We start from the raw sequence: 26544 nt of genomic DNA, 5'->3' as shown, positions 1-26544 counted from the left end.
TTGAGAGCACACATGAATACTATATTCTGTAGTACAGAGAGGAAGAGCTCCACCATATTTATAACCTTCTGTATGTGTGTCTCTTACCAGGTGTTTTTGTTTCATTTGGGATGATGCAGCGTACAAAATGGGGGTGAGTGCTTCTCAGATTGGTCATCAGCTTGTTTAAATTCTCCTGGGAGAGTCATTAACAAAAGTTTATATTAGCAAATGTAATTTCCACAGTAAGCATCAAGCCCTCTGTAATGAGATAATGAGAAACCAGACAAAAATTAGTGACTGGTGTCACTTGCACCCATTTTTCCTACTTTCCACAGAACATAATTATTATTAAATTAAAGTATAAAGGTCTACTGTTTAATCAGCGGGAAATATTGTACTCTCAACATACACTTATATGACATTTCACTATATTTTGTGTAGAATTAGATTGAGGARTTGGCTTACTCTAGTTGAACATGTTCATTAGAAATGAGATCCATCTTCCACTAGATGTAGCCAGGGAGATAAATAGGTACCTCTGTGAGGCAGTTTGGAGYATACTAAGGTAGACACCTAATGTACGTCATATGGATCGCACTATGTAGTGACTTCCTATTTCTCCCCACTGAAAGAAAAAGGAGCACAAATGACAAGCTGAGTCTTATATGTCTAGTCTACATGTCTAGATTTTGGCCATCTAAAGTAAGGTGAGATGAATCCCAGCCTTGGATTATAATTATTCTCTATTAAATTTATTTATAAGTAATTAGTCTCTATAATTAATGGAGAGACACAGGTGCCTTCAGAGTACGTAAATTAAGCAGTCAGTAGGTCCCACATCATGCCTAGATCAGTGGAGTAGTGGAAGAAAGTTTGAAAACATAACAAAAATGCAACTTAAATAAAACAAATAACGTTTCTCTGATAACATTACCCCTGAAAGTCTTATAGCCTTATAGTCAATAAGCCTTAAACCTAGGCTTATTGTATTCTTTTTGAACGATACATGCTGACAATCATTTCCCACTTGCATGAAAAAAGCTGTTACAGCTATGGTTATTTTTCCTGGGGCATATACGCACACGCCCATGCTCTGTTTCAGAGCACTGGCTAGGGGCTGGGTCAGGTGATCAAGGATCATATGACAGCAGCTCAGTAGGAGGAATGAGTCTATATCAAGAAGGAAGCCCCAAGCGAAAGATAAATATGGTAATAAATACCTCAGAGGAGATTAGATAATTCATGTGGAAGAGTGTATGTAAYAGCCAGGCAGCAAGACCTGGTTTTGAGAAAGAACCACCAGGTATATGCCATCTTAAAAATCTGTTTCCTAAGATGTGGGGCATTTCAACCATATGAGATTGGTCCCTGAGTCATGGATAAAAAATAGAAAAATTCATGGAGCTAACAGCTCATCCTCCAGACCAGTGGCAGGAACAATATTGTTATAGGACAATATAAGGCTCTGAAATACAGACAGGCATCAGGAGGGAATCTGTGTCTTTTAGTATTGTTTTAGGCATTTTCTGTATGACATTGTTCCGGAAGAAGTGGACAAAGGGATAGGTTGTGTTTTCAATGTAATGGAGCTTAAATGAGTTACAATGGATTTATTCTCTATCAAAATATGACCCCCAAAATTTGGGATCTTTTTACACAAGCAAGCAAAAAGAAAGACTAGCCATTTTAAATGGTGTGGTTACTCCTTATCTTAGGAAGAGATACTATACCCGGAAAAGAGCTGAGACAGTCTGGAAAGAAGAACCCTTCTTCTTGCCGCCTTTCTTGCCAGCACCAGCACTAGCCTCTGCAAAATTGAAAACATATTAAACAGGTTTTAGATTTTTGCTTTTGCCTTTAATGATTCCCTTTTGTAAAATATGGGCTGCATAGAATTGACCTGCTTCTGCTCCACCATAATTGGCAAACAGTAAGGCTAGTGTTTTCAGTGATGATTTCTGGTACAACCCAATGACGGTTTCATTCAGAGGGTCCTTGTTCTTCTCAAGCCAACCAGTGATGTTGTAGTCCACTGTGCCAGCATAGTGTATGAGAGAGAAATGAGCTTCAGTCTTTCCTTTGGTAGGCTTGGGTTTCTGGAAGTTGCTGGACTTGCCCAGATGCTGGTCATAGAGCTTGTTCTTGAAAGAGGTGTCAGTTGCCTTGGGGAACATGCACTCCTCTTCTAGGATGGAGAAGATGCCCATGGGCTGGAAGAAATGAACAAGAGGGACAAATTGCAAATTAGTTTTCAGGACAATATGACCATCACTTATGCAGAGTGGAGGAGCACAGGCTGAGATACACATCCGAAAATATTATTCTATCATGTTTTCTGCTGATAAATGAGATTAAACATGTTGATACCTATGTGTTTTAGCTCCAAATAAGTCATAATGATTAATGGAAATTCATTTAGTTTGGGTCAAGAACCTTCTTTATAAAACATAGGCAAAACCTTCTTATCCAAAGGGCCTCACAACACACAGAGATGTCTTATCACAAGTTGAACATGAGCCAGCAGTGTGTCTTTCTGGTAGAGAAGGCCTACAAATCCTGGGCTGCATTAGGAAGAGTGTTGCCTGCAGGATGAGGAAGGTGATCCTTCCCCTCTATTCAGCAATGGTGAGGCCACATCTGTAGTGCTTTGTCCAGTTCAAGGCTGCCCAGTACAAGAGGGACATGGACCTGCTGGAGTAAGTCCAGTCAAGGGCCACCAGAGGATAGGAACATCTTGTCAGATGAGGAGAGGCTGAGAGAGCTGTGATTATTTAGCCTCAAGAAGAGAAGTTTCAAGGGGATCTTAGCAATGTGTATAAATATTTGATGGGTGAGAATAAAGAAGGAAGAGTCAGACTCTTCTCTATGATATCCAGTGACAGGAGGAAAGTCAATGGGCATAAATTAAAATACAGGGAATTCCATTCACACATAAGAGAAAAGGTTTTTACTGGGAGGGTGGTCAAACATTGGAACAGGTTGCCCACAGAGTTTGTTGAGAGTCCATCACTGAAGATACTCAAATCCTGACTGGACACAGTCCTGAGCAACCTGCTCTAGCTGACCCTGCTTTGAGGAAGGGAGTTGGCCTAGACAGTCCCCAGAGGTGCTTTTGAACTTCTGTGATTCTGTGATTCTAACTTCTTACTATCTTGCCAGCCACTGAATATTGCATCCCACGTGCTATGTGACTGCCTTCTCATTGATACAGTCAAAGGATGTGTGACTGTTAGCTGACAGTTATGCACAGCCATTTTTTATGTTTATTTTACAAAGCTATAGCTGTTCTGCTRTATAAGCCTAAGTCTGTTAGAGCTGGAAGATGCGGAAGAGACTCTAAATTGGAGACTGATTCTGCGTGTTTTGAAAGAATACCGTTATTTGGAGTTTAACAATCTTTTGGCACTTGAAAAGAGATCAGTACAGAGCTGTTGTCATAAAGCTGTGTGAAACCTTCTTATGTCTCCCTTCACAGATAAAATAAACTACAGAGCAAGGTATCTTGAATAGCAAAAGCTGAATGTTTGGACACAAACATGGAAAAACCCTTTGAGAAATGAGGCCAAGTTATTTTAAAATTATAGAATTCTTGCGCACCTAATGAACAGAAAGAATACCTTCTCAATGAGCTCAATGCAGGCAGCCAGGTCCATCCCAAAGTCAATGAATGTCCATTCAATTCCCTCTTTCTTGTACTCCTCCTGCTCCAGCACAAACATGTGGTGGTTGAAGAACTGTTGCAGTTTCTCATTTGTGAAGTTGATGCACAGCTGCTCAAAGCTGTTGAACTGTGAAAAAAAAATGAGAAAGACCCATATTTACAAGATGCAGCAATGACTACAACTCTTTTCCTTTAAAAATAAGGAATTCAATTATCTTAGCTTCACTGTCAAGCTTTGCATTTCTTCAGTGTACTTTATGTCTATATAATGAAACACAAAAATGCATCAAATTCATTGCTCACAAGGAATCTTCTCTTTGAAATAAATGTGAACATAAAATATATTTTCTACATTATCTAAAACCAAATAATGGGGGAAAAATAGTACAGCATGCTAGGCCTATCATGATATATATGTTTTTATACTGTCTTGTCCTTGATCATTTAAACCAAATAATTCTTCTGCTTGGACCATTCTGTACTTTTGAGTGGGCACATCTACAAAATGAGTCTATTGCTGCAAGACAAGTACTTTGAAAGGTCATTCTTTACTTCAGGGTTTTAAAAAAAGCAAATAATTATGAGATAATATTAATTCTTCATTAAAAATATCTCAGAATTGTCATAACAGCCAGTTGTCACTTCCAAGTAACTGCTACTAAATCTTTGTTCCTTACATCAAAGATCTCAAAGCCAGCAATGTCCAGAACACCAATGAAGTACTGTCTGGGTTGTTTAGTATCCAGCTGCTGGTTGATGCGAACAACCATCCACAAGAACATCCTCTCATAGACAGCCTTTGCAAGAGCACCTACAGCATTGTGCACCTAAAGTACAGGTAGAGGTCTGGAGTTACCAAAGAGAGTGGAGGTGAGTCAGTGGGATGTTAATTCAAAGCATAGTTTTAGATTACCATATGTTTCTTACCTGCTGCGCAGTCTGACCTTTGGTCACATATTCATTTCCAACCTTGACTCGGGGGTAGCACAGGGCCTTGAGCATGTCAGCTGAGTTCAGACCCATCAGGTAGGCAGCCTTGTCAGCAACTAAAGATTGGAACAAAGGATCCTAAAGTATTCTCTAAGAATCTGCAGTGTTCAGTGTTCTGTTTATTGAAATCTGTTAACCTTTGTTCTGGCTTAATGTTTTCCTTGGCATCCTAAAGTCCACCTAACACCAACTTTTGGTGACTAATACTATGTCTTTGACACACAGAGTAACTTACAGAAATGTCAATTATTGAGTTTAATAATACCTTCTGTGCCATCTGGCTCTGCCTGCTCCTCTCGTGGCTTCTGCTTGAACTTCAAGTTCCCGTAGTGCATGACAGCCCCCGTCAGCTTGTAAATGGCCGTCTTTTCATCAGCAGTGAAGCCCAGGATGTCAATGGCACTCTGGTAACAGAATCAATAAAGTAAAATGTATGCATACTAGGTCACCTATCCACCAGATGACCTGTTTTGTATGTTACTTACATCTGTAGCCATCAGCTCCTCCTTGTCATCAATGCTGGCAACACTGATCTCACCTTGACTCACAAAAGGGAAGTCATATGGGTTGGTGGTAATAAGGAGCATTTCTGAAAACAAATGGATGTTCTTGGGTTAAATTTCATTGTTTATGTAAAGTAGCTAATTGTTGCTCAGTGATCTTCCTCCAAAAAACTCAGTAATCCTTCCTACCAATTAACTCTGGCTTCTGGTTGGAGGTGACCTGATAAAATATGTGGTAGCTTCTTTCCGCCTTGAGCTGGAAAGTGACTCTGGACTTCTCCAGCAGATCTGGCAAGGAAGAGAGAAAGAGTTACACCCAAGACAGTGCAMAGAGCAGGAAGGCAGGAAGGAAGGTGCTGAGAGGAGGAAGGTCTCTTACATGTTTCAATGTCAGCAGAAGCCAGTTTCCCTGTGGCCCCAAAGTGGATTCTGATGAATTTRCCCTGTCAAGGGAAAAAAGAAGCATTTCAGCCTAGCTGCATTCCATTGCCRTCTCCTTCAGTGYGARCRGCACGAGGCCCATCATTGCTCTTGGAAGGAGAGGGAGAGATTTTGGCCAAAGCAACAACTTACAAAGCGTGAGGAGTTGTCATTCCTCACGGTCTTGGCATTTCCAAAGGCCTCCAGCAGGGGGTTGGCGCTGATGATTTGATCCTCAAGCGTTCCCTACAACATGACAAGTATTGTTAAGTTACAGTGTTTAATCCATGCGGCAATTGCAGGCCAAGAGCTCAGTCCGTYCCCCCCTACCTCACCTGCATTTTGCCAGACTGCTCCTCCTTCTTCTTATCCCCGCTAGCTGCAATTGTTGCAAAGTACTGGATGACACGCTTTGTGTTCACAGTCTTCCCTGCACCGGATTCTCCGCTGTGAAGGCAGAGAGAGAAGCAGAGAACACATGGTCAGGCAGCAGGTCCCCTGGCACAGAGCAGCCCAGCAGGAACCCGAGCAGGCAATGTACATACGTGATCAGGATTGACTGATTCTCACGATCTGTGAAAGAGACAGAAACAAAGGGACAATATGTAATGTTCATGAATACAAAGAAGTCAGACACTGTGAGAGAAATATGAACAGAGGYTTCCAGAAGGGGCATGGACAGAAGGCAGTGAAAAGCCCTGGGAATTCCGATAGGTACTTTTGATGTTCCTAGCAGTGCAACAGGTAATATCAGCTGGATCAACAGAGGCATCACTTCAGAGTAGATTTTCAGGGTATTCTTTTTTCATTAAGCAGTCTGTTTCTCTCTTATTAAGTAAAGGCATGTAACAAAGTAATTGAGATTGGTTTTGACAGTGTGTAAAACTGTGTGGGTCAAAAGAATTCTGATTTCCCCTCCACCTCAGCTTTCTTATAAATGTTCTTTTCTGGATAACCTTTGGTTCCAGGGAGTCTGGATGTTTCACCAGTGCTGGAAATATTCAAACAAACCTCTTATTCTCCTTCTTTTTCTGTCTCACCAATGAATGCAAAAGAATGAATTCTTTCCAGGGTGAGTAGATACATCAATTATTTCAGGATTTTCTGTTTTGTTTGTTTTCTTGTTTCAGTTTATTTCATTTTTGGTGTATTTCTGTTTTTTCGAGTCTGTTTTTAAAGTTTCTGACTAAGAGCAGGAAGAATGAAGAAAACTGAAAATGAAATGCTAAATTCCTACTTGTAATTCATAATCCTGCTTCAGTGGCAGAGAGAAAAAATGGAGAAGGAGAAAAAAACATTTACGTGATCATTCTATTTCCCTAAATTTTTTAAGGCCTTTTTATTTTTTTTTAACCAGAGTCAACATTATCACTCTGTGATGTTCAGTTAGATCCCTATGCATTCATGAAACTACTGCAGATGTGTGAACATCAGATCACAGATTCCATTCTCCGTATTGCAGTTTCTGTGTACAGAATCCTAATCTGTTCTAGTTTGCTAATTTTCATACCTGAGAAGAAATAAATCCATAATACAAGAGTATTAACTAACAGCTAATTAGAAATGCAAACATTTATCATGATTTCTTGGTGGTGCAAGAATTCTGCTGTTGTTCTTTACAAATAAGTTGCAAATATCAGAAGAACACTTGAAATCAAAGCATTTGGTTTTTGTAATCTAAGACTTCATGAAGCCAAGGCACCAAAAATTTAAGCTACAGTATACCTTTTAGAGAACTGAATTATATTTTTCAAAGTTAAAGCAATATTTTGTGTGACAATTTGACTAGTGTTCAGACCCAAATAATGGGTAGGGGTAACTGCTAAACTGCTAAACTGATAACTGCTAAAATAAAGTAAGGTTCATGATGAGGTTTACATCTCTGAACATACTCATTTTGTTATAAAACAAGCATTATATTTTCTGAAAGACTTTGTGATTCCTTTAAGATTCCTCACCAGTTAACATGAACTGATAGGCATTGTCAGAAATGGAGAAGATGTGGGGAGGGGCCTCCTGGCGCTTTTTGCCTCGGTAGGCCAACACCACCTCCGGGTTGTACACCGGCAGCCACTTGTAGGGGTTGACAGTGACACAGAAGAGACCCGAGTAGGTCTGTAAAGAAGGGAGACAGCAAGTTGGCTTTCGCTTGGCTTAGCGTAGCAGTTCTTCCTAGCTAGTCGCAGGAGGACTGCTGCTGGTACTTACGTAGATCATCCAGGCTGCATAACGCTCTTTGAGGTTATACAGCACAGCGGGTTCATGGAGGTGGGTCATCATGGCCATGTCCTCGATTTTGTCATACTTGGGAGGGTTCATGGAGAAGACTTGATCTTCCTTCACGGTCAGAGTCTGACAAGGAAATGAGAGGCCCATGCATGTCAGCTAAGAGCTCAGAGTGAGAATTAAATGCTGCTCTGAAGCTTGCTTTCCACTCACCTCTCCTGCTTCAGTCTTGACAGTGACCTTCCCTGTTTCCCTGCTCTGGATTGTCCCTTTCACAAAGGATTCCTTAGGATGAGCCACAAAGACTGATGATTTGGCATCAAAAGGCTTGTTCTGAGCCTCGATTCTCTCCTTTTCTGATTTTCGGAGGTAGGGAGCTGCCTCCCCAAAGACAGCCATCTCAGAGTCTGCAGAGGCCATGTCTGCACTTTACTGAAGGTACGTTAGCAGAAGTGTCTAATGGGGAAGGACAATATGGCATTGATTATTTCAGTCTATTCTGTAAAATTTGGAAACATTTTATATCCTATGCAGTGGCTTCTCTTCTTGCTCTGAGTCTCATATCTGGAACATCTAACGTGAACCAACTGGAGAACCTAATTTTTAAGTCAATTTAGAGAATAAGAGTTTTGTATTGAAGTGATCTATGTCTTCAAACTTTTAGGAGAGCAACTTTTAATGACCTTTTGCAATTGCCACTTTGGCACTTTTAGGAATACTGTGCCTGTAATTTGAGAGTGAAGTGGCTGAGCACTTTTCACATGATCACTAGAAATGGAAATGCATATGGGTCATTTTTATAAAAGGATGAACAGCACAGAAACATTTCTGAAAAATTAGAGTTCAGGAGACTACAAAGTCTTGAAAACATTGTATCTGTGGGTCATTTACTTATTATCCGTAGTGGTGACTGAGAAATGAATGAATTCAATTCTAAGCATATGCAATTCTAAGCATATAGAAAAGGGCAGTTTTTACTACTTTTTAATAGCCATAATTTAATTTGTTTATACATTTGTCATTCTTCAGTACAATGCCTAATATATTTTCAGGCCCAAAGTTCCAACTTGTGCTGAAATAAAATTCAAGSACAGAAACTGGAATTTCAATGCCTGTATTAAGCTCCCAAATAAACACTTGAAACACTGACTTTTTAAAAAAACCTAGGAATAGTTATGTTCTCAGAACTTCAATAAAATCAGACTATTTCTTTACAAGCTTTAATAAATATGCAAGTAGCTAAGTTTATCCCACCAAGCTTGAAAATTTTTTAGCTGTGTTAGTTAAATAAAGATTCCCTCTGTTCATCAGCTAATAAATCAAGAAAATGAATATCAAAGAGAGTTTTGGCATCTTCCAAAGATGGTTAACAGGTCCATATGCTCAAATAATTTATTAATTCATATTTTCTCAGACAAAATGTACAATTTTGCACTTTTCCATCCTTTGCCAATCTCTGTCCAGTTCTAGTGCTGCCATATCAAAGATGTAAAGCTAGCATATCTCTGTTAGATCAGTTAAGCAGAAAAAGGAACACCCCCATGAGTATTTTTTGGTCTGCCATCAGTGGCCAGAGGCTTCAAACCCAGCCACTTGAAAACCTTACCAGCCACGGGCATGCCACCGTCAGCCTATTGCAATCACATTGGGTTTGAATATAGGGTGAAACAGTAACTGCTCACTCACCCATGCAGAAATCAGAGTCTCTCTCTGTCCTCCCAAATTTAATAAATCAGATTCTTACCTCTTGGGATACCAGGTGGGCAACTTGCACGCTGGCAGCTGGTCAGTACTGTAAAATAGACATAACAAATCAGAATTTATTACTGTACAGAATTCCAGAGTGAAAACATGCAGGTGCCTTGAAAGCAGATTTAAAGCCTGAGCTGAGAAATAGAGTCCCCTCTGTATTGGAAGTGGAAAGAATACAGTGGGCACCATCCYCTTTCTGCAAGCCTGCAGACCCCATACACTTACCTTGAAGCTTTTCGTCGAGACAGGGCAGACTTGTCACAGGGACATTTTATAGGATCTAGTCTGCAGATGCTGCAGATGCCTACTCTTTCTTCGGTCAAAACATTTTTGGCAAACCTTCTTTGGTAAAGCATTGTCTGGCAAACTGAACTAAGGACATAATTGTCATTTGACATGACTAGATATAATTAGAAAATTTTGATGTCTTACTGACTGTATGAATACATCTCCTATAAACAATTTGACAAGGGTGTTAAGGAGGGAATTTGGACTAGTCAAGGCACTTAGAGAACTTGGATGCAGGACTTATGGATTCTATTGCTGGCTTTCCCACCGACTCACTGTATGATCCAGGGTGGATTGCTTGCTATGTCTGAGCTGCAACTATTCCAGCGGTACAATAGATAAAACAGGACATTAAAAGATAAATTAACCTTATTAAAAGCTTTTGGCAGTTTTGATGCTAAAATGATGAAAGCACAAGGGCAGACGTATAACAGCTTGCAAGCCTCACATAAACAGCAAGACAGCCAAGAGCCAAATTACCAGGAGGCTGGGATCTAACTGAACTTTTAAGCTGGAGCCTCCAAGAGATGTGAGGTAACTTCAGGTATGAGGAAGTGCAGGCACACGCGCACACACACACACACACACACACACACACACACACAGAGGCATGTGCATGTTTGCCCCTCTGTATACACTTCAGATCGCCAAAAAGTGAGAGATTCTCCAAGATAAGTTGCTGATATGCAGATCAGTGCCACTGACCAAGAGATGCTCCCTTCTTTTGCTGACAAGTTTTAAGTTCATCCAGGTGTTCCCATGCCTATAAGCCAGGAAAAGATCGTTCTGATCTAGGAAAGACCCTCACAGCTTTTCTCCTACCTACAACTGTCAAAAGAATCCCTCCAGCCAGCCATACCTGTACACATAATTAGGCACATGAACACAAAATATGCAGTCCCAGATGCTTTGCATCTGATACATCTTCAGTCCATCACTGCCATCTCATCACAAATATCTTGCATACTTACACATTCACACAGTCCAAAATATAGAAACATGGTACTACCTATACCAGAGCATTAGAAGTGGCAGGCATGCCTGTACAATCCTGACAGTATGGGAAAGGGGGAATTTGCTGGTAGTCTTGGAGAGTGACAGATACAATTTTAGGAAAGGGCATTGTCATGTGAACTGCTTTAAATCCTGTCAGATCAAGACACCTTCTTCTGGTCTTTGGCATTTTGGTTATAAAAAGAGCTCAGTGAATAACACAGGGACAAGGTGAGAAAAATGATGCATGGGATCCAAGGTAGTATCGAGCATCAGGCACTGCCCTGTGTATGTAGAGCCCATTCCAAGGAGGGCTCTGGCACTGCATCACCCATGTTTTGAGTGTGTGGGCCCCAGCCTGGAGTCCAAACACAGAACTCACTCCTGGGATCCCTCCCCTGCATGGGGAGGCCAATGGAAATACCCTTGACCCTACCCAGGAAGGGTTCCCTGTAGGCTTTCTCTCATTATGAGGTGACAACAGACATAGTGTGCCTGCACTGGCAGACTCCAAGGTCTGCAGCCTCAGAGCAAGGACAACGGACTGGCAGAAGGTTGCCTCCTTGTTGACTCTGGGGACAGGAAACCTACTCCTTACCATTTCAGTGAAATAGCTTTATAGCAGCCATTTGTTTGTGTCAAGGAACCTGGTGATTCATTCTGCCACAGGGAAGCTGCCAGAGTCCAGGAGAAAGATGCTGGCAGTGTCACTAGTTCCTCTACTGAATGGGGTCACCAGCTCCCACCCCTCAACCTTCAGGATGTCTGTTTTCACATGGCCGTTATGCCCTCACACTGAAAACAGCTTCAGTCAGAGGTCTCTAAGTCATTCTATGCCTTCTTGTCTCCCTGGTCATTATATTGAACCTAGAGGTGTCTAACCTTGTTTCTAGGTAAAGTCTGGAGTTTACTGGGGGAATGTAGAGGTGCCTGTGGACTTCTATTACTTTGTTTTAATGTYGAGATGGATCTTTAGATATAGCTAGAAGAGCAGCACACATGATTCAGTTAAATCGACTGGCACTATTGAACGTGGTAGTAAGACCTCAAAAGATACCCTATTCTTTAGTGCAATTACAGTGCTTGCAAACCATGCTAAGGACGATGTACTCACCAAGGAAGCAGCCACATGGTAATGGTTCTCCCAGCTCTCATGTTCTCTCTGCACAAGTAAAGAGATTAACTCTGTATTTTACTCATTCTCATCCAGAAGGTACCTTCTTCATGACTCTTATATGTGCTAGGGAAAGTATTTGACTTCTGGTTCTGCCAAGAAATTAAGCTTACTGTGTCTACCCCAAAGCTTCTCATTTCCATAGCTGAGTTTTCACCTAACTAAGTGAATGTTAAGTTGACTTTGTCTTCCTATGTGCACAGAACCAAGTTCTGCAGATGATTTTCAGGACTGTGTGCAACATGGTAAAACACTGAAAACTGCAGCAAACTTTACATGGAGACCATCTAACTGGTTGGTAGTAAACTTAAAGAGCTATTCGGGGTCCACCTTTGTTGACTCATCTGCAGCAATCAGAGTGCATTCAGATGGAATGCAAACTATGCTAATAGCTTCACAAAAGAATAGCTTCATTCTTGGTATTTTCAGATCAGAAAACACAGGACTCCAGAAACAAAGTTGTGTTTGACAAAACTGTGCAGTAGTTTGCTTGGAAGACCCATATTTACATGAATAGAGAATTAGAGGGGGTACTGCCTGAAGATGTTTAGTATGAATGTGCAAACTGGCAGTTATTCAGAGGTGTGTTCCCTTGTCTTTGAGAACTGTTGTCCACATGACTGTTCATTTCCCTCTTCCTGTTCACTTCTACTTTGGGGTCTCAGAAGAGTCTTGAAATTTTCAGGATTCTGTGGTTGCTATGAACAATTTAACATATAGTATTTTCCATATTAGGAATGTATGATGCTTTCCATACACTCCTGGATGTATTCTAGGGAGGTATATGTGCACAACTGGGTATTGCTTAGACAAAACTACTCTGAGTTCAGATGCTGTTACCATGTTTTCATCCACAGTGTGAACATGTATGTGGACATCTTCCCCCCAAAGAACATCAGTTTCTGGCAAGTAATCCTACTTGTCTTAAACACAGACCAAGCAACATCTAAATATACTGCAAAGTTCTATAAAACAAAACAAAAACAATTCTGGAATCTGCAGGTAAACAAAAGTGAAGAGAAGCAGTGAGGGAAGCAATTATGGAGATAGAGGAGTCAGGAAAGAATTTCTCATTGCTATGGCCTGGTACATGACCCTTTTCTGATGTTCAGACCACTTTCAAAAAGGCTTTAGGTTTCTAAAACTGGCTTATTTGGACCTACTGACCCTTGATTCAATCCCCAAAGCACTGGTCAGTGACTGTCATCACCCAGAGACACCTAGACTCACTTCCTTTTCAAACCAGACATTCCCTTGGTAGCTGCTGTTCTGCACTGATTGCATGTCCAGAACTGCCTAGTCACATGCCTCCCTCCTGCCTATGATATACCAGGGTCCTGCACAATGCAACAGCAAAACCCAGAAGAGGCTTATTGAGAAGGTACACAAAGGGTGGATTTATCACTGAAAACTGAAATGTCAAAGATTTTCAATCCCCAAAGTCAGGCATCTAGACTAAGACTCAATTAGACCCCCCGATATTGTCCCTAGAAAGACAGTCACATCCTGAGGGCAATTTGTCCCAGCTTGACAGCAATGCATAAGACAGGCTTGTTATCCATTGCTGAGAAAGGAGCCCCACAGAAATGAGACAGCAGCTAGTTCATACTTAACCTGTGGATGGCAGAGAATGGAGGGTGCTGCTACCTCTACAGTACAGATGATACAGCTTCCTTGGAAATGGGAGACTTAAATTCCCTCCTCAACCTGAGGGGAGCAAATCCCTAGCTCTCACATCCTGGGAGAGGACCTCAGCCATGCCCTGATCCTCCAGGCCTTGCTCTTCTTGCACGTTCTTCTTAATCCGGTGCTCTGAGCTGCCAAGGCCCTCCTGCCTCAATCCCCTTCTTGGCCAGCACCTAGAATCACCAGGCTACTAGACACAACATAGCACCACCAGCACCTGTGGTGCCTCAGCTGGAAAAGGGTGAGTCCAGCTCAGCCCTTCAGAGCAACACCTGTAGGCCCCACTCTGAGGAGCACCTTTGTGCTCTGGATCCCACTGGAAGGGAGGTGTCCCTTATCGGCATTCCCTCAGTGCCTGTTCCCCAGAGAGGCAGGACTTGAGATGGACCCCTGGGCTCATTAGAAACCAGACTATTTGCCAACTGCTTCAGGGACTCAGCCTTCACCATACTGGACTATGTAGTTCACTGAATCGAATCACTGCTTGATCCTTGGAGGAGAGTCTGAATGGTAGGACTAGCAACCAGTAGGACCTGGTTCTAATAGTGGTCCTGGCCCACTCTGGCTGAAGCTGTTTTCAGTGTGAGGGCATAACGGCCATGTGGAAACAGGCATCCTGAAGGTTGAGGGGTGGGAGCTGGTGACCCCATTCAGTAGAGGAACTAGTGACACTGCCAGCATCTTTCTCCTGGACTCTGGCAGCTTCCCTGTGGCAGAATGAATCACCAGGTTCCTTGACACAAACAAATGGCTGCTATAAAGCTATTTCACTGAAATGGTAAGGAGTAGGTTTCCTGTCCCTAGAGTCAACAAGGAGGCAACCTTCTGCCAGTCCGTTGTCCTTGCTCTGAGGCTGCAGACCTTGGAGTCTGCCAGTGCAGGCACACTATGTCTGTTGTCACCTCATAATGAGAGAAAGCAACCTGCCTACAGAGAAATGATGCAAGATTTAAACAAGAACTTGGAAGGTTTGGATGTCTCCACCCACAGTACATTGGCCCAGAGGGCTACCCTTCAGGAGGAGGTCTGGAAAATTGTTAACACCGAGAGGCAGATCGAACCATCTCTGGTTGATGGGACATGGAAATCAGCCTTGGTGGTCTGGTGTAGATAATGTGAACCCAAGTGACCATGGGCACGGAGTCAAGGGSAGGTAGCAAAACTGACTCCCATTCACATACAGAATGAAAATAATTCCAAGGGAAGAAGATCACTGGTAGGTGAGAAGAAAACTACAGACAGTAGCCTCCTGAAAGGAAGATTGGGAATGCTGCCTGATTGCTCAGGGTGTCGAGGGACTGCAGGACACACTGTCCCACCTAGCACTGCATCAAGTCTTGGAGGAGGTCCTCCTTTGGCAAAAGGTTTCTGTGGGCAAGTGCTAGTAGCATATACAAATCCACAGCATGAATGTATGTGCTGGCTTCTGTTCAGAGAAGAAACTATTGTTACTGTGGAGCTCCACTTCGAATTTCTGTGACCATCATGAACATTGACCTATTCCTATTTATAGCTCTTCAGTAATATCTCAGTACCAGTGTAAACTCAAAAGTTAGCATAATGCTTATGGGTATGTGGGTTTTGGTATCATGTAGTGAAACTACCCTGAAAGAGGATTGGTATTAATCAATCAATAGTCAGGAGGATTACTGAAAGCTAGCAGAATTCTCAGGCTGTTGTAGATGGAGATGCAGCCCTTATCTCAAGAACATTTTGCATACTGAGCTAAGCTGAAACTTATATATCTTAATAATTCTGCCCTGCAATTAAGCAGGCCTTTACAGATAACAGCAGATGTGCCTTATTACTCTTTGGTCAGCTGAGCTCTAATACAAAAATAATCCTGATAGCTTAGACCAAGCAGGGTGAAGGGGCCTGACAGTGTTCAGCATTAAACAAGCCAATGCTATTCAAAATGAATATCAAGGTTATTCTAGCAACTCCTGATGGAAGAACCAGCAATTGAAACACTCTTTTAGACAGAACAAGAAGAGAAAATGTTAAAACATTGAGTCCTTTCACTTGAAAACTCTAAGTTTAGATCCATGTCCTTTTTTCCCTTTCCCATTTACTACACAAAGCCTGGAAAAGGAAAACCTCTTACTGAGTGTTTTCAATAGATTTTTTTTTAATATCTTGTTGAGGGAAAAGTATTAAAGAGTAATGGCAGCTGTAACACAGCATGTGTTGTGAACAGAGGAAATATATGAACCCTCAGTGAATGTCTACAGGGGAAAGACCGTTGACATTTGTTCTAAATTTGGGGAGGTTGGAAAAGGGGGCAGGAGGGAAGTACAAAAAAGACTGAGAGGATAACCCAGCATTCAGCATTTTAGAGTATGACATAAAGCTCCTGAAAAGATCAGTGAAGTGTTTGGTCAACTGGTCACACACATAAGCATCCCTGAAAAGTATTCTAGGCTACACAGCATCTGCTTTGGATTTGTTTTAATTTATAAAAAAAAAGATTTTATGTGTATATGTGTGTGTGTGTGTATATGTATATATATATAAGCTTTCATATATATAAAAGCTCCTTTATATATGTTTCATAGGTGTGCGTGTGCATGTGTGYGTGTGTATTTATGTAAGCTTATCTATCCCATCCAGGTGATTAACTTATGTGACACTGGCATAGTGGGCTTTCCAGCTTCTTACAAAGGAGCAGTCTGTAATTTGAAGTAGATGATCCAGATTTCACCGTAGTTTAACTCCAGAGGTTCCAATGAGTTGCATCAGGGAAATCTCTGGCCTATTTTCTGCATCCAGACAACAGGGCAGCCAAAAGGAAACTTGTCCTTGAGAAGGAAGGGATCTGTTGAAAGGACAAGTGTCATGATGCAAAAAGAATGAAATGGTTCCTGCGAGCCATTAATCTTCTGCCAATCCTGTTTCCATCTCTGCAGGGCTGGACACCACTTGTACTGGAAACAAAACACAGCACAGTCAAGAGAGAGGAGGCTCATTGAAAGCCGTCTCTGGATACAGACTGTCCTGCACAGTAATGCGGTGTGTGCAAGGCACTGGAGTGCTGACATTCCCCTGGAGGAGAGGGGATTCAGGCATGCTGAAAATAGATCCGTCTTGAGACGGAGATCAACCAGCTGCCTCACTTGCTGCCAGCCCTTAAGATGTGTATTTTCTTCCCCTGGGCCCAGTGGTTAGCTGACAGCCTAAGGAGTGAAAGGCTACATTTTAGTAAGGCAGTACAGCTAAAAGTGGAAGTACCTCCAGACTGCCAGTATGTAGGACAGTGGGAACCTCCCTCTTATGCATATTCAGTGCTATCAAGATCATGAAATGGAAACTTGAGAATGTACCTGTAGGGAAGGAGGTTTTGGAGTAGGATAAGGAATCTTTTCGCCTAGTCTGGCGGTCCCCAGTCTTTCATCCTGGGAACTAGTCTCAGGCCCTCTGCTCCTCTAACCAGAACAGACTGCCCTGCCAGAGGCAGGAAGAAAAGATATATTTACAAACCTCTGACATCTGTTTGCAGTCACATCATGTTCTATGTCTGAAAAAAGTGACTGGAGACAACCATTTCTGGTCTTTTTTACTTTCAGCAATGAAATTCCCCATATCTTCTCTTGGTCATAATGCACATTTAAGACTTTGACCAATGGGAACTACTAAATTCCAGTATGGAGGATGAACTGCTGTTACGTGTGCCCTTTTCCATCTCTAAAGCTGTGCAGTGTCACATGCTTTAAAGTCAGTGCTTGCACTGTTCACAGCTTTTTCAGCCTTATTGGCTGCCACTGTCAGTCTTGCTTCCTTCCTCTTTCCCAGCAACTTTTCCCATACACCCGTTCCAAAAACAAGAGAGAAGATCATTGGCTTTTAGGGAAGATTTTTTTTTTCCCTGCAGAACACACATTCAACTGACATGAAGTTAAGAAGTCTATTTGGAAGATGACACAAAATTCACCATCAAATTTATGAATAACACAGAACTTCATTCCAGAGGAACATTAAAAACCTGAAGACTGGACCACTAGAAGCCTTATGAAGATCAATATGGACAAGTGCAAAGTTCACGCCTGGGAAAGAATAACCCCAAGTGTCAGTGCAGGCTGGGAACTAACTAGTTCAGTAGTAGTGATGCAGAAAAGGACTTGGGGGTTATGGTGGATGCCCAGAAGAATATGAGGTAAGAGTGCTCTCACTACAAACAAGACAAAGCAAGTAGTGGGCTGTGTTATGATAAGTGTGGTCAACAGATCATGGGAAGCAATTATCCCTTTTACTCGCCACTGGTGATCCTCATCTGAAATACTTTGTCCAGTTTGGGTCTTCCCAGTTCAAGAGGGATGTGAACCAGTGGGAGAGGGTCCAGCAGAAGGCTACCAAAATGGTCAAAGGCCTAGAAAACTAGTCCAATGAAGAGGGCATGTTTAGTCTGATGAAGTTACATGAGGGGCAGTTACAAAGGCTAAGTTATATGAGGAGTAGTTGCAAAAACAATGTGCCAAACTTTTCTCATTAGTGGCAGGCAATGTAACAAGAGGCAGTGACCATAAATTGTGGCTTGAGAGGTTCCAGTTAGACATAAGAAAATTCTTCACTAGTGGGTAATGCAGCAATGACACAGGTCACCCAGATAGGCTGTAGAGCCTCTGTCCCTAAGGGGTTCCAAAGGCTTGGCTAAAAAAGCACTGACTTACCTGACCAACACTGGCAATCTCTCTGCTTGAAGTGAGAAGTTGAACTAAAGACCTCCAGAAATCCCAACACCTCTGTAGCTCTAACACAGAGGTTCCCTCCATCCATCCAAAGTGAACAATTGCTCAAACTTAGGCAGAAAAGATATCTGCAGCTTCACGCCCTGTGCTGAGAAACACAGATTTTCCTGGACTCCTTGAAAATAGCTATTCTGCAGTAGAACATTGGGCATGAACCTGTCATTTCACGGCATTGCTGGAGATAGTTAATTCCATGCAATGTGTCATAGAAATCCACCAGAACACTAATTCCAGAATACAGTTTCTTAAACATGCCATCTGCAAATGTCCTCAGCAGCAGTAGGCTTTGGTAATTTTCAGTCCTTGAAGACCAGAGTGCCATGCAGAGAGTCAGACAACTGTGGAGCTCACGGGGCAGCAAGATGTATCACATTACATTACATCATTACATCAGAAAGCAGTAACATCGGAGAGCAGTATGCCATGTGAGGAGCAGTAGGGCAGGCAGAGTAGAGGAGGGTCCTCTTGTAACCAAAGGCTCAACATATTCAAGGCAATAGTTGTGTGCTGATCAGCATCTCCCCAGCCCTCTTAAGGAAGTCTATGGATCTGGGACAAACCTTTTTCATTCTGAGTCACTAGGTACCATATTTCAGAAAATAGGTGTGTAGTACAATGAGCAGCAGCTAAGACCACCGTGTGTTGTTTCTGACCATAACATAGCATTCACAGAAAAAGAGACCGTAAAAGTGGTCACACTGGGTGAGATTAAAGCATCATGTAGGCTCTCACAACTCGGACATTTCTCACCATCCCTGTTCCCCTGTGAGGATACCCCAGATTTCCACCTCCACATGATTCCCCAACCTGCACCCATGTGGTGAAGCCTTCTAAAGCACAAACCACTTCAGGCTTGTGAAATGCATTTCATGTGGCAAGAGCAAAATCAGGCACACATGGGAAACCTTACTGAAAACAGCACTGAATTTTCTGTATCATCCTTCACTGCCAATAATGGGAAGGAAAAGCAGCTTTCTGTCAACATTTGTTCTTATTTTCATGAAAAACAAAAACTAAAAAAACCCAGAATCAAACAAGTAGTATTCTGTAACAAGCACATTTCTACTATCTCTGTATGAAACCTTAGAAACCATCAGCTTCCTTAGCTCCCAATACCCTATATTCCTATATTTCTCACCCCTGCATGGAGCCTGTAATGCTTACAGGATACAGCAGACATCCGCTTTAACAGAGATCCCTTTGCATCCCCTGCTAGTCAGCCCCATGGGAGGCTGGAGAGAGCTCAGAGCTGCTAGACTTCTGCTCAGGTTGGAAGCCTTCTCTTGTGGATAGATGCCCTGGAACTGATGAGTGGGCTCAGGTGCCCACTCACATACCAGTGTCTCCTCTGACAGACCTACGGCCGCCTGTAWCTGAGCACAGGTGCACCTGGGAGAGCAGAGTGCTGCAGTGCATGTGTGCCCTGGCAGACCCAGAGGGTGTGCAGGGGGAAGGGCTGGCCTGCAGCACTCTGAGTGCCGTGACAGGGAAATCCCACCACGGAAGGGAAGAGATCCGGGGAGTGGGGGGGAGAGGAAGGAGAGAGACTGAGGGGTAGAAGATGGGAATGTAAGAGAAGAGAGCGGGGAAAGAAGAAAAATGTTAGGTTGAGGATCTGATGAGGAAAGAAGGCTATGAGGGAAAAAAGGCAAACAGTTGTTGGGGAAGATAAGAGACAGGCATTCATACTACATCTGGAGGAACTGGTTAGTGGCAGAGTGTTTGTGAAAGGGTTTCATCCACATTGTGTGGTTTGGACTGTCTCTTCAAGCACAAATAGAGCAAATCATGCCTTGTCATCTCAAGGTTCTCAGGATATGAAAGACCATAGTTATCACAAGAACAACACAATTGCCAGCTGCCATGAGTCCCTTCTGGAAATGCAGATGGCTGCCTTTTGCACCATGGTAGACTACCCAGGCACAGCGCTGAGGCTCCAGGTTGGCTGTGATTATTGCATTTTGTGTAGTATAGTTGGGGCTTCTCTCCTCCCCAAAAATTTCCACTACAGATATTCACTGGGTGCATCACCACTCTCATGACAGCTGCCCCTAGGGACACACTCCTATCAACCTGCCTAGCTGGGAGGCAAGCATCAGGTTCAGCAGAGGGATATAAGGCAGGAAAACTGAAATAAGATACAATGAAGGAAAAAGCATTTTTGCTGCCCAAACATGTCTTTGCCCACAGGAACTAATCATCTCCTCTCCTCCTCGCCAACAGTCTGATTCAGCCCTYGGTTCACCCCAATACATGCTGGAAAACCTGCATCCCTTCATCTTCCCACAGGGGCCTGAGTAGCAGATATGGGGGACCAATATCAAAATAGCCCTGCCTTCAGAACAGCACAGAGCAGTCGACTGGCAGCTCACAGGTGGGCACAGACTCATTCTCTCCCCATTTTTCCTCTGGAGAACCATGTTAGAGAAGGGGCTGTCTGGACTGCCTTGTGGTGTCCCTGGACATCTGTGTCTCATGCCCTTATCTTTCAGACCTGCCCACAGCATGACAAACATCTAAGTTTCTATAGTAAGAAGAGATGGGATGACACCTGAATGCTCTGAAAAATCCCAGGCCACTGCAGTAAGACAGAGAGGTGGAAGGATTGTTCTATAGTCATGAAGGGCTTGCCCTACCAGCCTGTATGAAAAGCTGCTTGCTTCCTGTCTTTTTGTAGCACTGGAGAGATCAGGAGAGCAGCTCTTCAGTGCATACTAAGGGAAATCTCTCTAACTTTGCTTTCTGTTGCCCTTGCAACCAGAATTTCACTGCTCATAGCTGTGCTAACAATCCTGAGCACTTGTGAACACAAAAGGTTGTGACTGCTTTACAAAAATTATCATCAGTCCATTTGAGAGGATGTAAAACAGCGGCTGTGTGTGGCACTTTGTCCATCTTCTAGCTGAAGACGGTATCTCTATAAGGCTTGCTCCTCTGTAGGAATATCAGAGCAGAAGGACAGCATCATGCAGAGATACTGTCTCATAAATCTGAGAATATATGGGCAGTCATACCAGCCCAGAGCAAAGGTCCAGCTGGTAGCTTGTGCATGAGCGTATATTGACTAACTAGTGAAAATCCGATTTCACTTTTTCCAAAGTATTCCTAATTTTATGTAAGTATATCATCTTCCCTCCTGGCTGATGCTTCCCCAAAGTGAAAGGTCATAACCTGGACAACCTGTCCCTGCACTGCTCCTATGAACTTTCTCACATTTCTTTGTACTCTTCCTAGTTGCACAGGGCAGAACTGCATGTAGTAGGTGATTTGTGGGCCTGGTAAAATGACATCTATTCTGTTCTCTGTTATTTTCCTAGTAATTCCTAATATTCTATTTGCCTTTTGTGGCCACCAGTGAGCACTGACTCGATGTTTGCAGGCAACTATTCACTATTCTGGTGACCTTGTGTTTCCTAATCTGGGTTCTCCTTTCAAGAGACTGAGTTTCTGTAGTGTTTGGTCCAGGTATGGTCAGGGACATTGTATGGACAGAGAAGTCAATGTTCTGTTTCAGCTACATAAAGGTTTTTTATGACTGGTGATTATACAGCCTCCTTTACAAGGATGACATCTTAGTGGCTTTCAACAAAGTGACAGTGAGTGACACTCAGGAGTGGCCAGCTAACAGAGAGACAGAACCAGCTAACAGAGTAGAGGAGAGACAGGTAAACCAGCGACATGGTATTTGAGGATGAGCAGCTTTTGAATGAGTGTCAAAGTTGCACCATTACTCACACTCCTCATGTTCCCAGCAAACATCAGTAGAAATGGCCTCGGTCCTGGCTGAGGAGGTCACATTCAGAATGTCCTTTCCATCACCCACCAAAGCAGCTGAGGGTCTCCTGTTACAGAGCAGGGGAGTGGGGTGGGCAGGCTGAGAGGCCTCAGGATAAGATAAAGAAAAAAAAAAGAGCAAGTGGCAAAAGGGGAGGGAGGGGGAGGGAAGGAAAATCAGGATTAGATGCATAATATTAGCACCAGCAGTAACTGGATCTTAAAAAAGAGAGCAACAAGAAATGTCTTCATTTGCTGACACTCATCTGTGACAGAAGCAGAAATACCACTGCTGGGCAGATTTCAGTGCTGTAAGTGGAAATATAATTACACTGGAATTTGTATAAACCTGTTCACATTAAACATTAGACTCTTCAAGGTTAAGACACCCCCGTTGGATGACCACACTGAGTGCCAGAATCACTGCAGTGCAGTTACCAACAAGATACATAGGATTTTCTAGTGGTATTTTCCAAACTAACTTCTTATATTGCAAAAAAAGTTCCTTTTGCATCCTCAGGAAATTTGTCAATAACCTCATACTTTCTGTTGGCAGACATATTTCCTTGGTCCTCAGCCTAAATGTTTCCTTAATTGTTTTCAGAGCATCCATCTGAGATGCCAAGGGAAGGGTAAAAGCCCCTCTTCCCTTGAAGAGAAAAATCAGTTGTGCAAAACAGAACAGCTCCAGCAGGAGGCAATGATGGAGACATGCCACCAAATTGCCAGCAGCCAGGGTCTCAGGCTGCTCGTGCCTCGTGTGKGAGACTAGCAATTAGGGAATCTTACAGTGCTAGTATCCCCATATCCTGAAGAAATTCCCTACTCTCCCCTCTAAAAGCTACTAGGACAGACCTTTCTCTCCAAGTGACTTATCACAGAGTATTTGTGAAGGTCTGCATTTAGTCCGGAGGAGAAGGGGACATTGTTTTAAATCTCAGTAACGATTCTGCTCTGAAAAAATATATCCCACATCCTCTCCAGCTTGAGATGCAGTGCCAGCTTTGCTCAGTCACTGCTTTGTCAAGCAACACAGGTGTATATCGCTTTCCTCCCAGATCAGCCCCTCCAGGTCCCTCAAATTGCCTGCTGCTCCCTGAGAATTCCCTTCAGTTTGCCAGTATCTTCCTGGAGCAGGATGCCTCACAGGGTCTCAGAGCTGAGCTGTCTCATGCACTATTACTCCCTGCACTACTGTCTTCCCCATACATTTGCTAAGTTTGGTCTTTGCCTCTTTGTGCCCCAGTTCCAAAGCCTTCATGCATGCTGACTCATTTTCTGCCAGCAGTACTGTCCTGACTTCAGGAAGGCATGTGTGGGGCAGTGGTGCCTGCTCCCCAGAAGGTGTAAGGGCACTGGCATGAAATCCTAACAGCAAGGCTCAATTGCTAGGTGATTTCCTCCTCCTGTGGGTGACAGGAGCTCATGGGGTGAACTGTCGAATTTGGCTTTACTGACAAAGAGTGTCTGAAGGGAAATGTTTTCTACCATTTGTACTGCTATTCCTGGATCGCTGCTTTTGAGCTTAAGAGATCCCCTGCAGTCCATATAGAACAGAAGCTGTATATGATCCCATCAGCTGCATCTATTTTAAACTTTCTCTGAGAGATGTTTGTTTATGGCCACTATGGACTGATGTTTTTCTCAAGACCTTTGCACCAGCACCTATCAGGTGACAAGCAGCCTGTTTCCACAAATAGAGTATCAATGCAAAATGACTCTCATTCTCCACAAAGTAACGAGCATTCATGTTCCATTTCCCTCGCATCAATGTTCCACTTTGATCCTGATAATCCGGTAGGCTTTATAGTGGTGGCCATTAGTGAGTTTTTATTCCCGGCCTCTGCTCCTGGTCTCCTCAGAACATGCTGCGTGCACCATCCTCCCCCGCCTCAGACCCACTAATTCAGTCCTTTCTCTGTTACACATCTACACCCTCCTRCCCAGGAGGGGAGGAGTGGCTAATGCCACTCAGAGCTGCTCAGTCCCTGCTCTCATCTCTTCCTCCAGTTGTGGGTTCTTTTTTTTTTTTTCCTTTGCAGATTCTTCAACTTCCAGAAAATGTATGCATGGGTAGTAGCTAGGAGCTGGGCTCACACAGACTGACAAGTTCAGGTCCCTGCGGTGAGGGCCACCAGAGCAGGAGCAGCACCTAACTTGGGTCACTCCGCACATCCCCATCCGTGTACTCCCTACTAGAGATAGCAGTAGCTGTCACAGCCAGTGGACCACAACCCCGGCTACTTTCCCTGCTCTGGGAGTAGGCTAGGGACAGCTGAGGTCTGTCAGTGTCTGGCGGCTTCCACACTCCAGCAGGGGACAGGAGTCATTAAACTTATTAGGCAGTTTCCTCTGGGAAGGCATGGAGTTAGCCTGGCTTTTCATAGCCCCCTCCCAATATATTTTGTGCTCCTGAGTTTGAGAAAATGCCTGGGGATATTTTCTTCTCAGCAGTGTAGCCAGCACCACATAGCACAGTGTGTGGGCATGAGTGAATTTTGTCCCATGAGAAGTATTAATAAAATAACGTAGTTTTACTTTACAGATTAAATATAATGAATCATTTCTTCAGAACTAAAATTAAGCTTTAAAAAGCTCTGCTGAGGTGGGTTTAAAGTCAGATTGTCAATTTCAGATTATTATTGTAGGGTTTCCCAACAATTTCCCCTCATTCCCCAGACCTAACCCTGAGATGTCATTTCTTCTGTCCCGTCATCCCCCACCATCTAATCACTTATCCTGTTTCCTCACGCACATCCATCTCCTTCTCATCATCCCAGACACCTCCCTGCACTCCCAAGTACAGTATAAATACTACCTCAGCGCTATGGTTACTCTTACTTCCTTTGTGTCTCACTTCTCAGCTAATTAATTCTTTCTACAAGAGCCGCTTGAAGGTGATTTTAATTGCTCACATTACACCTAATGCACTGGGGCCCCAATTCTGTATTTGATCTAAAGATGTTCATGGACTGCTCCTGCTCTGCCTGGATGAGCAAAGGGACATGGCTTTCTGCAGCACTGCTGGCCCTCCTGACAAGCTGGGCTGGAGGAAGCTTGGAGCAACCCCCAGTTCTGTCTTCTTTCTCACCCAGGAGAAGGACTCATGAACCRTAATCCTCCTTCTGATCAGCAAAAAGGGCACTTCCAGGGCCACAGGACCTTTTTTTCATTTCCAGTGTCCAAGAGAAGTGATGTTCCCCCACCCTAAATCAATTCCCAACTGGGAATCAACATTGGGATCAAATGACCATGCCGTGCCCCAGAAGAGCATGGTGCGAGCCCAGGTGCTGGGTTCGCACAGTGTCACTTCAAAGGGATCCCCCTTGATTTATGCTCTTTCAAGCGAGAGCACACTCAGGCCTGCTGCTGATTTTTAACATTTTGGCTGAGAAAGGAGCTGTGCCTGAGCAAATCCTTCTGAGGTAAGAATAGCATCTGCCATCTTAGGGCACAACACAGTTGTCCTACCCTGACGTGGCAACACATTGCGGTGCGATATAGAAGGCAACCTACCCGCTGAGGAATGTCTTCGGGAGCTATTAGTGGAAGCGTATCAACTACAGCAACAGGCATGAGCCAGCTCAGGAGTCTTGCAAGAGGCGGCTATTTTTAACTCTTGACACTGAGGATGAAGGGAGACGAGTGATTGAGTGATCCTCCTGGCAGGGGCAACCTCCGGGCCTCTGCGGGCAGCCCCCACTGCCTTGTCTCCCCTTCTGGGGACAGACTCTTGACTTGGGAAGTCCCGATCGATCGGCTGTTGTGCCCCCGGGTGTCAGGAGGGGCTCGTTCCTCCCAAGCTTGGGCTAGAGGAGGCTGTTGGGTGATTTGCTGGGATCTCACAGGCCAGGATCTGGGGCCGGGAGGGAGCTGTGAATTTGCTGGGGACACAAGGCCAGGCCACAGTCCCACAAWCACTGCCAAGCTGGGCTTATGAAGCCCTTCCTGAGGGCGTGCACTGGTCCCTAAGCTTCTGTCTTGCTGCTGCCTATATTATCAGCTGGCCGAGTCAGTCTCCCTCAGGGCTTCACCCTCACGTGGGCCAATGCACAGCAAGGGTGTATCAGGCAGAAACAAGTGGTCAAGAGGGTGAATATGTATTAGGTATCTTAAAAAGTGCTGCCACTGAATGTGAAGCCACAACCTTAGGGGATGGATTTGATGCCAGCTCCTGTCAAAACGCCTCTTGGCACAGTTGCAGCTTCTTGACCTGTTACTAGCCATTTCTAGCACTCCTGCAGCTGAAAACTCAGTGATTCAACTGACAGAGCAGAGGCACAATTACAGAATCACAGAATCACTGAGGTTGGAAGGGACCTCTGGAGATCATCTAGTCCAACCCCCCTGCTC

General features: G+C 43.6%; 1 protein-coding gene across 1 annotated transcript in view; it reads right to left on the bottom strand.

Moving 5' to 3' along the window:
• Positions 1-26544, bottom strand: part of LOC112970856 (myosin heavy chain, skeletal muscle, adult-like) — a 45044-nt gene that overhangs the window by 5280 nt on the left and 13220 nt on the right. The window contains exons 10-28 of the mRNA XM_026075700.1: positions 22153-22300; positions 11930-11977; positions 9527-9574; positions 7996-8238; positions 7765-7908; positions 7515-7671; positions 6102-6129; positions 5892-6003; positions 5710-5802; positions 5516-5579; positions 5326-5424; positions 5119-5222; positions 4899-5037; positions 4571-4689; positions 4321-4470; positions 3600-3770; positions 1883-2192; positions 1713-1789; positions 88-175 (exon numbers count right to left, since the gene is read on the bottom strand). Of these exons, the coding sequence (XP_025931485.1) occupies positions 88-175; positions 1713-1789; positions 1883-2192; positions 3600-3770; positions 4321-4470; positions 4571-4689; positions 4899-5037; positions 5119-5222; positions 5326-5424; positions 5516-5579; positions 5710-5802; positions 5892-6003; positions 6102-6129; positions 7515-7671; positions 7765-7908; positions 7996-8202 (2062 nt within the window). The 5' untranslated portion in view covers positions 8203-8238; positions 9527-9574; positions 11930-11977; positions 22153-22300. The remainder of the gene's footprint in view (positions 1-87; positions 176-1712; positions 1790-1882; positions 2193-3599; positions 3771-4320; positions 4471-4570; positions 4690-4898; positions 5038-5118; positions 5223-5325; positions 5425-5515; positions 5580-5709; positions 5803-5891; positions 6004-6101; positions 6130-7514; positions 7672-7764; positions 7909-7995; positions 8239-9526; positions 9575-11929; positions 11978-22152; positions 22301-26544) is intronic.

Source organism: Apteryx rowi, unplaced genomic scaffold (assembly GCF_003343035.1).
Source record: "Apteryx rowi isolate R43461 unplaced genomic scaffold, aptRow1 scaffold_41, whole genome shotgun sequence".
NCBI lineage: Eukaryota > Metazoa > Chordata > Aves > Apterygiformes > Apterygidae > Apteryx > Apteryx rowi.
The sequence above is the reverse complement of the archived record's forward strand: the minus strand, read 5'-3'. Positions and strand labels throughout refer to the sequence as shown.